Consider the following 10947-nt stretch of genomic DNA (forward strand, 5'->3'; position numbering starts at 1 on the left):
CCCCCAGACATTGAAGTTGCCACAGTTAGCATCTGTAGCATTTTTCTCCAAATGATACTATTTTTGCCAGAGAAAGCTTAACCTTCCTTTCACCTTTCTTTGAGTATTTTCCCAATCCTGGCGGTGGGCTGGTTTGCCTTCTGGGCACTTCTCCACTTGGCCACTGGGTGGCGCGATTGCTGCATAAATGAAACAAACAGGCTTGCTCTGTGGTCAAGGAGATTACAAAATAGTGTTCTTAAAAGCTGAGAGGGGAAACTGAGGGCCACAGACTGAAGAGGGGTGGGGCTTGTCTAGAGACTGGCCCCAAATGATGCGGGAGGAATCTCAAACAGTCACAACCACTTAGAAATCATCTCCCCCACCCCCAGCTCCACATTTGCACCAAAGCAGGGGCGCCTCTGTGGCTCAGTTGGTTAAGCCTCTGCCTTCGGCTCAGGTCATGATCTTGCAGTTCTTGAGTTCGAGTCCCACATCGGGCTTTCTGCCGTCAGCCTGTCAGCACAGAGCCCGCTTCGGATCCTCTGTCTCCCCTCTCTGCTTTTCCCCTGCTTGCACTCTCCCCCACCCCCCCAAAAAATGGGGGGGGGGAACCAAAGCCAAGGGGGAACATAACTGTCCCAAAGTCACAAAGCTGGTGGGGGTAGGGCTGTCAGACAAAATACAGGATGTCCGGTTAAATATGACTTTTAGAGAAACCAAATAATTTCTTAGGATAAGTATATCCCAAATATAGCATGGGACATACTTATACCAAAAAGCCATTTGCTGTTTCATCTGAAATTCGTACTTGCCGAGGCATCCTATATGTTTTTTGGCTAAATCTGGCAACCTTGTCAGGGGTGAAATGAAGACCTAGGATAATGACTGTATGACACGGGCACTTATTCTAGGTGACAGGCAATGCTGGATGTCCCTTTCATGGATGAGGACAGTGCTGCTTAGGGAGGTTAGGTAGTTTGCGTGAGTGTCCTCAGCAAGTGTCAGCTGGCTGCCCTCGCCAGCTTCCCTGGGATGCCCTGCCTTAGGACCCAGGTCTGACCAAATCCCTCGGTGTCTTCAGCCGGGCTCCTGGAGGCGTCTTGTGACCTCCCACCCTCTCTGTCTCCAGCTTCTAGGACCCTCTGCCCTCACTGCCATCGCTGTCTTCCTGAGCCTCCTCCCTCTGAATTTCTTCATCACCAAGAAGAGGAAACAGCATCAGGTCTGACATTTGGGAGAAGGGACACACTGGGCGGCAAGCGGGGCAGGGAGCCTGCAGGTCACGGGACTGTTGCTGGTGCAGGTACGGGGAGATGAGGAGGGGACGGAGGGCCTGGTGGCACGAGCCTTTCCAGTCACTCAGAGCCCTGCCTTCCTCCCGGTGCCCCCAGCCCTGTGGATGGCTGTCGCATGCCTCCAGCGTCTGGGCCACAAGCCAACCATGGTCAACTCGGACGCCTCTCTTGTTCTCACACACCGTCCCTCAGCAGATGCATCCGGAATGATGGCCCAGTCTCACCCTCACTGGGCGCTCCTGCTCCTGCCCTCGTCAGCCCTCTCTGCTCAGAACCACAGTGGCTCGCATGTCCCCGAGAGTCAGAGCCGAGACCCTTGGTGGCCAGCCGTGATCTGGCCTCACCTCCTGCCCCTCTGCCCTCCCCTGACCCTCAAGCTCCAACCCCACTCCCCCTCTGCCCTCCCCGACCCTCAAGCCCCACTCAGGGCCTTTGCTCCTATGGTGCTCTCTGCCTGGAACACCTTCACCCCCAGACATCCCTGCCCCCCCCACCCCGACCCCTCACAGACCCCTGGTTACAGCAGCAACACGCCCCTCCCCTCCATATGCACCTGTTCGGCAACTTGGCCTGCCCGTTTGCCAGATGCACCTGGCTCCTCTCTCTCTTCGGACTGAAAGCTTCCCGGCAGCAGGGAATATGCACTGATGCAGTCTCAGCTTCTAGAACAGTGCTTGGCAATCAGGAGGAGGGAGGGAGGGAGGAAGAAAGGTCTCACATAGACTGTTTCTCCAGCCTCCTGTTTGGCGTCCTCTAAGACACTGTCCACACCTGCCCCTGTGACAATGCCCCTCCTTAGTGGGACACAGGGGCCCCCGACTCCTCTGCCTGACCCCCAAGTCCCAACGTGGTGCAGCCCACCTCCCTCCTGTAGCACCCCCCCCCCACCCTCTCTGACCACGCTGCCTGCCTCTGGGTCGTGCTGTCTCCTCTGCCTTCCTTCGTCCACCTCACCTACCCATTTGCACACCCGGCACCTGCTCATCATAGCTCACGGTCACTCCCACCTCCAGGAAGCCTTCCCCGTGGCACCACACCCAGGCTGGTTCAGGGTTCCGCCTCTCTCACCTCCTCCCTGGTCTGTGGGAGCTTCCCATCATTTCTGGTCCACAGTGAGGGCAGAAGCTGGGGGACAGGAGGGAGAAGGCGCCTGTGGGGGTCCAGGGACAAGATGACAGTGACTTGGGCCAGGACTGTGGGGACAGCGATACTGAGAGGCAGACAGCCTGGGACCTACTGTGGAATCAAGGGCATTTGCTGAAGGTGGGGTGTGATGGTTTGGGGGAAGGATTTCTAGACGTTTTATTCTAGACGTTTCTAGACGTTTCCCTGACCTCTTCCCTTCTTCTTCCCTCTGGTACCAGGAGGAGCACATGAGGCAGAAAGATTCTCGGGCACGGCTCACCAGCTGCGTCATCAGGAACATGAAGATGGTCAAGTCCCACGGCTGGGAGGGAGCCTTTCTAGAAAGAGTCCTGCACATCCGGGGCCAGGAGCTGGGTGCCTTGAGGACCTCCAGCCTCCTCTTCTCTGTGTCTCTGGTGTCCTTCCAAGTGTCCACGTTTCTGGTGAGGTCACTCTGATCTCTCTGCAGAGCATGGACGGAGGGAGGGAATCCTGGGGAGGGGATGAGGTAGGCAGAACTCCCCCCTCCGCGCCCCCCCAGATCCTGGAGCCTTTCTTTGCAGACCACGCTGTCCGTTCAAACATACCTTTCCTGGATCCTTCCCAGTCAGGGATCCTTGCTTTGTGCTGAGTTAGCTGATTCTGAAGCTGGTAGTGGCTAACAAGGTCTGTCATTCTCCTGTAGAAGGTTCCAGCGTCTGAACTGTCGCTGCTTCTGGCAGGGGGAGGAGGCAACAGGGGCAGGTTCTGCTCAGGTAGCACCCCCGGTCCACACTGATGCCGGCTGTCAGATGGCTGCAGGGGCCCCCCTTCCCCACATCCACACACACTGGGCACCGTCCTGTCCTCCAATTTATTTCACAAACTGCTGCCAGATTAGCCTTCCTAAAGCACGGCCAGCCGTGACTTCAGTCCATGCGGGGTTGCAAACAAACCCACAGTAACTCACTGCTGCATAAATAAATAATCCAAACTTCATAAAATATTCAAGGCTGGTGGCAGGTGGGCCTTAATCACTTATTGCCAGAAGGATTAGACACCCCCCCCCCCCCCGGGACGATCTGGAGTTACCAACACAGTCATCGCTGAGAAACACAAGTAGCATTGCTTACAGCCATGAGAGATCCCCGGATAGGGTCACTGAGTCACCATCACACCGAGCGACCATCACAGTGGGCATCATGTAGAGTGGTCAGCACACTAAGGGACCATCATATCATCACCAAGTGGCACCTAGAACTGAACTACCCCCTCGTGACATCTAGAGCCACAAATGCCCCCAACCCCCAAGGCTCTCGAGCGCTGCTGATACGTGCAACTTCAGGGTCATCTCCAAGAATTTCTAGACTCACAAGTCCCACCCATGCCTAGAACCCCCCCCAAACCCTACCCAGACCGCATGCTGCAGTGTCCCCAGATGCCTGGAACCAAGAGTTTCTGGTCCTAGAACAGGGATTGCACACACACCTCCTTTCACTAATACGGTTGTATTTTTTCAGAGAAACACAGCTTTGTGAACCAGGAGTGAGAACTGGGGCGGGTAGCAGAATTTAGGGTGAGAACCAGACGGGCGGGAACATTCCAACGTGGCAAGGCTTGGCCAAACAGGCCCCTGGAGACGCCTGCTCAGGTTCCTGGGTTGTGCCCTCAGCTCATTGTCACTGCCCGTGTGTCCCCAGGTCGCACTGGCGGTGTTTGCTGTTCATTCGCTGGTGGCTGAGGAGAATGCCATGGATGCTGAGAAAGCTTTTGTGACTCTCGTGGTTCTCAATATCCTCACCAAGGCTCAGGGTTTCCTGCCCTTCTCCATCGACTCCGTGGTCCGGGTGAGGCGGTGGGGCGGGGAGGCCATCTGGGCAGAGACCCGCAGGGGTGTAGCAGGCAGTGCCCTGCCTCTGTGCATCCCCACACTGCCCACAGGACCGACAGGGGAGGGAGGGAGAGGCCGGGAGGGGCAGAGGATACAAGGAATGGGCAGCAATTTCCATTCTCTTCCCTGTCTCTGCTCACACTGTGCCACCTTGGTGTGGTAGAAATGAGAGCAAGTTGCCTCGCTGAGACATCTCTATTTAAATTTTTTTTTTTTTCATGTTTTAACTTATTCTTGAGACAGAGAAAAAGTGCATACTGGGGATGGGCAGAGGGAGAAAGGAAGACAGAGAATCCCAAGCAGGCTCTGCACTGTTAGCAGAGAGCCTGATGCGAGGCTTGAACTCACGAGCCACCAGATCATAACCTGAGCTGAAGCTGAACGCTTAACTGAGCCACCCAGGCGCCCTGAGGTGTCCCTATTCAAATGCCGCCTCCTTAGTTCCCAGAGATGGTTTTAGGGCTGAGAGCAGAGAGGGTTCCCCTAGATGGACAGAGTCTGGAACCATTGCCAATAATGGTCTGATGACCCCCTTGGAAAAGCCACCATCTCCTTCTGGGGTCTGATCTGCAGAATGGCAGCCCAAGTGTCCCTACTATGCTAATTAGGGGTGAGGAGACGGGAGGTCACCACCGTCATCGTCATCACCACCTCCGTGTGCACAGTTTCCCGTGACCTGGAAAGCCTTGCGCTAAAGCTTTGCAAATGCATCAGGCTTGGGAGACCAGAAGGTTTTCCACATCCCGAGGCACCAGGCACCTGAAGCCCGAGTTCGTGTTTTGCTCTTTGGGCACCAGTGACCTGAGGCTTTGGTTTCCCCAGGCCCGGGTGTCCTTGGACCGTCTGGCTGCCTTCCTCTGCCTGGAAGAAGTTGACCCTGGGGCTGTGGACTCAAGTCCCTCCAGACGCTGTGAGTGCGGAGTTCAGCAGGAGGGGGATGGGAGGGATAAGAGGAGCGGTTCCTGCAGTCCATCGACCAAAAGCCAGGGTCCCAGCTGGGGCCGCTGGTGACAGGATGGCACACGCAGATGAGGTCACCAGCCGTGCAACGTGGAAACGGGCACGGTGACACTTTCTGCCGGTCATTCAGTGGCTACCCGTGCCCACTGACGGCGCGTCAGTCTGGGTTACAGCAGCCAATCCTCTAGCAGCCCAGGTCCTCGCCCTCGTGCGGGAAGTCCGGGGAGACAAACACGGTGATGTGTTTGTCGAGCTGGGAAATAAAGTCGGAGAGATTACGGGCACCCTTGTGTGATGAGGTTCTCCAAGCACGGGTTGTCTGGGTTTGCCCTCCAGCTGCTGGGGACACGTGCATCAGCGTGCACAACGGCACCTTCGCCTGGTCCCGAGAAGGCACCCTCTGCCTGCGCAGGTACAGCATGGCTTCTCCGCAAACTGCCCTCCCGGGGACGGGAGGACTCTGCGAGAGCCGCCGCGGTGTCCTGTGTGAGAGACGGTGCAGGCTTCCCGCAGGGCGGGGGGGGGGGGGGGCAGGGGGGGGCGCGGGGGGGGGGGGGGGGCCCCCCCCCCCCGGGGGGCCGGGGGCGGGGGGGCGGGCTCACCCACGCCGCTGTTGTCAGGGAGGTTGGGACGAGCCCTGGCAGAGAGTTTGGGGAAAGCAAGACTCCTGGGGGTGGAGGAACGGTGAATCAGCCTCCCCGGCCGGGGAGGGAACACCTCCCTGGTCCCCGCTCCCCACGCTGGCCAAGATGACACCAAGGGAGGCCTAAAAGAGAGGCCCCCCCCCCAAGACCCCGTCAGCCATATCTGCTTCTCTCTCTCCTCTGTTAGCTCCCAGGTCATTGCCACCTGCAGCCCCACTTTCGGTGGGGTCTTTGTGGCAGAAAACCCCAGCCAGCCCCAAAACTCTATAAGAAGGGAAAGAAAGTATCCTGGGCGGTATTCATGTCGACTGCCATTCACTCCCCTCGTAGTATTTATTAAACGCTTGCTATGTGCCAGCCCCTGCTGTAGGCTCTGGGCACAGAGTGAAGGAAACGCACAAGGGCCCTGCTTTCTTGGGGCCCACGTGATGGGGGCCCACAAATGAGAAAGGGTAAGGGGGTGATGTCGAGGGAGGGGCATGTGTAGTGAGGTCATAATAAAGAGAAGGAATGAGCCCTGCGGGTGTCTGGAAGAAGAGCTTTCTAGTGGTAGGGACAGCAAGTACAAAGGTCCTGAGGCAGGAGTGTGCCTAGACCAAGGTTTCTCCATGTCAGCACTACTGACATTGAGGACTGCAGAATTCTTTGTCGTAGGGGCTGTGCTATGCATTGGAGGTTGGTTAGCAGGACCCCCAGTATCTGCCCACTAGCTTCTAGCAGCAACCACCCACCAGGTGTGACAAATGACACTTGGGGAGGGGCACAGTGCCTCCTACTTGAGAACCACTGTCCTACTGTCTTTGAGAAGAAGCAGGAGGTCAGCGTGGCTGAGGCCGAGTGGCTAAGGGACAGAGCAGTGGGAGGTCGGACGTACTTGGTGAATTGTCGGGACGCTTTACCTTTTATCCTGAGTGACATGGGAACCGCTGGAGGCTTCAGCGAGGAGGCATCATGATCCCACTTTTAACGGGTTTTAACGGGTCCTTCTGGCCACGGGGTGGAAGATGGGCTACAGCACACGAGCAGTGGTTGAGGGCAAGGGCAGAAGCAGGGAGAGTGGTGAAGAGCCTACTGTAATACCCTGGACAAGAGGCAAGGCTGGTTAGACCCTCCTGCCACAATAAACTGAGTGTGTGTGTGTGTGTGTGTGTGTGTGTGCATATGTGCAAGCAGGTGTGTGCACGCACGTGTGCACATGCAGGCATGAGTGTGTGTGCACATGTGCACTAGAACATGTGTGTGAATGTGTGTGCACTTGTGCATACACGTGAGTGTGCATGCACACGTCTGTGGCTGCACATGTATGTGGTACGTGTGGTATGCTAAGGGTGTGCGTTTGTATGACTGCAGGAGTGTGCATGAGTGTGCGGTGTAATGCACGTGTGTGCTTGTGTGACGGCACGTGTGTGTGTGCATGTGCACGTGTGTGGGGCAAGGTGGCCACTTAAATAGCTGGACAAGGACTGTGAGAGAGAAGGACAGCTCCACGCTTACCCACAGTGACCTCTGCCTGAGTCGCCAACAGGAAAGGCTGGCTCTGTCGGGGTTCACAATTCCACGCGGACTCAGGCTGGGCCCTGCCCAGGGACATCTCTCCCCTCCTGTGTTGCCAGGATAAACCTCACTGTGCCCCAGGGTCATCTGCTGGTGGTTGTTGGTGCAGTGGGGGCAGGGAAGTCCTCTCTGCTCTCTGCCCTGCTTGGGGAGCTGTCAAAGGTGGAGGGATCGGTGACCATCAAGGTGAGGCTGCCCCCTGCCTGTCACAATGTCCCTCTCCCCGCCTCCCTCCCGGTCCCCCCCACTCCTTTCCTCTCCTCCCCTCTCCTGCTCACTCCTCTCTGCTCCTCTCCGCTCCTCCTACTTCCCCCAAATCACTCCTACCTCCATCCCTACCTGCCTTTTGATGACCGAAGTGAGTTGTATTTTAGGGTTCCGTGGCTTACATGCCCCAGGAGGCCTGGGTCCAGAACACATCCGTGGTCGAGAATGTGTGCTTCAGGCAGGAGCTGGACCCGATGTGGCTGGAGAGGGTCCTGGAGGCCTGTGCCCTGTGGCCAGACGTGTGCAGCTTCCCTGCAGGGGTGCACACCAAAATTGGGGAGCAGGTGAGGGTCTCGGGGCCTTCTAGTGGCAGGAAGGCATCGGAGCTCGGGCCATTTGTCTCCCTGGCATGTGGGCCGTGTGGTGGGAGGGACAAAGAGGACACAAGGAAGCAGCAAAGCGGGACAGACGAAGCGAGTTTAATTCAGGGCCAAACACGTAACAAATGCTCAAAAATAGTTGTTAATGAGTGAATGATTGAAAATAGAGACCAAGGCAGAGACATGTGGCAGGGTTTGGAAGCGAGGGCTCTCAGCGACTAGGAGTGAGGAGACCTGGGCTCCTGTCCTGCCCTGCCCTGCTTTTCTGGGTGACATTGGTCAAATAGCTTTTCCTTTCTGGGATTCACCAAAGGGTCTGGGGCAGGGATGTCCAATAGACAGGATATATGCATCTGGAGCTACAGATTGGGCAGGGGTCAGCAAACGATGACCCACAGGTCAAGTCCAGTCCATCACGTGTTTTTGTAAATGAGGTCTTATGGGAATACAGTGACGCCCATTCATTTAATGGCGGTCCATGGCTGCTTTTGCATGACAGGAGCAGAGACCAGGATTAACATAGTTACTGTCTGGCCCCTTACAGAAAAAGTTTGCTAGCCTCCGGATTAGGCAGTTGAGAGTGAAAAACTAGGAGCTGCCATTAAGGAAATGAGTGGGTTTCCAGAGAGAACAGGAAAGGGCCCAGGACAGGGTCTGGAGGAGTCCCTGTGTGGCCTGAGCCATAAAGAGCGGCTGACAAGGAGTGTCCAGGGAGGAGGATGGGTGTCCCGGAGGCCAAGGGAGGGTGTGTTCCAGAAAGAAGGAGTACTTGCTGCCCTCCCTCTGTGACCAGCTGTCACATCCTTAACCAGACATGTGCTCTCCCAAAACTTGCCCACCCCCATCCCCGGTGATGGGAGCTGCATCCCTCCAGAGCTCGGATCCCAAACCTTGGTATCATTCTTGGTTCTCCTCTCTTTCATACACCCGTACATCTAACCCATCAGCAAATCCTGTTGAGTCCACCTTCAAAGAGGACCCGGAGTGTCCTGGCATCATCCACCATCAGTTCCCCCCTACGTGGCTGCCCTGTTTTCCTCTGTCGTCACGCCTGATAGCTTAAGCCCAGTGCGGCAGCCAAAGGGATTCTGTTCATGCCTAAGTCAGACCTCATCCTTTCTCTGCTTGGGAATCTTCCAAGGTCTTCCCATCTCTCTCAGAGGCAAAGCCAAAGCCCTGATAGTCCGCAACAAGTCTTCTCAAGGTTTGGCCCCACTCATCTCTCCAGCCCCATCCTATCATGCTCCCCCTTTCCTGTTTCACTCCAGCCACATGGATCTCTGTATGTTTATTACACACCCAAAGCATGCTCCCACCCTGAGGTGCTCTTCTATCTGCCGTGGATCCACATGGTTCATCCCTCGCTCCCATTGGGTCTCAACCCAAACGTCCCCTTAGTTGGGTCTCAACCCAACCTCACTGCCACCCCCAGCACAGCAACCCTGTTCATGCTGGTACAACATACACGTTAATTCTGCTTAATTCTTCATAGCACATAACATCTTCTGATAGGTGATAGATTTGACTTGTTTATTAATTACATGTCTCCCACCCTACCCTCATTAGAGTGCAAGACCCATGAGAGCAGGGACTGGGTTTTGTTCATTATGGTATCCCCAGAGCCTAGGACACTGGGTGTAGTAGCCATGTGGAACATATGAGTGGAGTGGAGTGGAAGAAAGGAAGAGAAAAAGAAAAGAAAAGGAGAGAGAGAGAGGAAGGAAGGAAGGAAAGAAAGAAATAGAAAGAAAGAAAGAAAGAAAGAGAAAGAAAAAAAGAAAGAAAGAAAGAAAGAAAGAAAGAAAGAAAGAAAAGAAAGAAAGAAAGAGAAAGAAAGAAAGAAAGAAAGAAAGAAATAGAAAGAAAGAAAGAAATAGAAAGAAAGAAAGAAAGAGAAAGAAAAAAAGAAAGAAAGAAAGAAAGAAAGAAAGAAAAGAAAGAAAGAAAGAAAGAGAAAGAAAAAAAGAAAGAAAGAAAGAAAGAAAAGAAAGAAAGAAAGAGAAAGAAAAAAAGAAAGAAAGAAAGAAAGAGAAAGAAAGAAAGAAAGAAAGAGAAAGAAAAAAAGAAAGAAAGAAAGAAAGAAAGAGAAAGAAATAGAAAGAAAGAAAGAAAGAAAAAGAAAAAAGAAAGAAAGAAAGAAAAGAAAGAAAGAAAGAAAGAAAGAAAGAAAAAGAAAAAAGAAAGAAAGAAAGAAAGAAAAGAAAGAAAGAAAGAAAGAAAGAAAGAAAGAAAGAAAGAAAAAGAAAGAAAGAAAGATAAAGAAAGAAAGAAAGAAAGAAAAAGAAAAAAGAAAGAAAGAAAGAAAAGAAAGAAAGAAAGAAAGAAAGAAAAGAAAGAAAGAAAGAAAGAGAAAGAAAGAAAGAAAGAAAGAAAAGAAAGAAAGAAAGAAAGAAAGAGAAAGAAAAAAAGAAAGAAAGAAAGAAAAAGAAAGAAAGAAAGAAAGAAAAGAAAGAAAGAAAGAAAGAAAGAGAAAGAAAAAAGAAAGAAAGAAAGAAAGAAAAGAAAGAAAGAAAGAAAGAAAGAGAAAGAAAAGAAAGAAAGAAAGAAAAAGAAAGAAAGAAAGAAAGAAAGAAAAGAAAGAAAGAAAGAAAGAAAGAGAAAGAAAAAAAGAAAGAAAGAAAGAAAAAGAAAGAAAGAAAGAAAGAAAAGAAAGAAAGAAAGAAAGAAAGAAAGAAAGAAAGAAAAGAAAGAAAGAAAGAGAAAGAAAAAAAGAAAGAAAGAAAGAAAGAAAAAAAGAAAGAAAGAAAGAAAGAAAAAGAAAAAAGAAAGAAAGAAAGAAAGAAAGAAAAAGAAAGAAAAGAAAGAAAGAAAGAAAGAAAGAAAGAAAGAAAAAGAAAAAAGAAAGAAAGAAAGAAAGAAAAGAAAGAAAGAAAGAAAGAAAGAAAAGAAAGAAAGAAAGAAAGAGAAAGAAAAAAAGAAAGAAAGAAAGA

At 52.5% G+C, this 10947-nt stretch overlaps 1 protein-coding gene and 1 long non-coding RNA gene across 3 annotated transcripts in view; one reads left to right on the plus strand and one right to left on the minus strand.

Annotated features, from left to right (window-relative positions):
- Positions 1-10947, plus strand: part of ABCC6 (ATP binding cassette subfamily C member 6) — a 53648-nt gene that overhangs the window by 22346 nt on the left and 20355 nt on the right. Inside the window, exons 11-17 of the mRNA XM_040458952.1 lie at positions 1112-1204; positions 2642-2845; positions 4082-4228; positions 5095-5182; positions 5569-5644; positions 7490-7616; positions 7805-7981. Of these exons, the coding sequence (XP_040314886.1) occupies positions 1112-1204; positions 2642-2845; positions 4082-4228; positions 5095-5182; positions 5569-5644; positions 7490-7616; positions 7805-7981 (912 nt within the window). The remainder of the gene's footprint in view (positions 1-1111; positions 1205-2641; positions 2846-4081; positions 4229-5094; positions 5183-5568; positions 5645-7489; positions 7617-7804; positions 7982-10947) is intronic.
- Positions 9-7480, minus strand: LOC121019471 (uncharacterized). Of its 2 annotated transcripts, XR_005785601.1 has the most exons (6): positions 7371-7480; positions 6776-6885; positions 2990-3117; positions 2683-2865; positions 1831-1950; positions 9-179 (listed from the first exon to the last, which is right to left on the minus strand). It is a non-coding gene; the product is annotated as an uncharacterized LOC121019471 (long non-coding RNA). The 2 variants fall into 2 exon arrangements; XR_005785602.1 differs by lacking the exons at positions 6776-6885; positions 7371-7480 and adding an exon at positions 3515-3616.

The sequence above is a fragment of the Herpailurus yagouaroundi genome, unplaced genomic scaffold (assembly GCF_014898765.1).
Source record: "Herpailurus yagouaroundi ecotype Mexico unplaced genomic scaffold, PumYag 222, whole genome shotgun sequence".
In the NCBI taxonomy this organism is placed as follows: domain Eukaryota; kingdom Metazoa; phylum Chordata; class Mammalia; order Carnivora; family Felidae; genus Herpailurus; species Herpailurus yagouaroundi.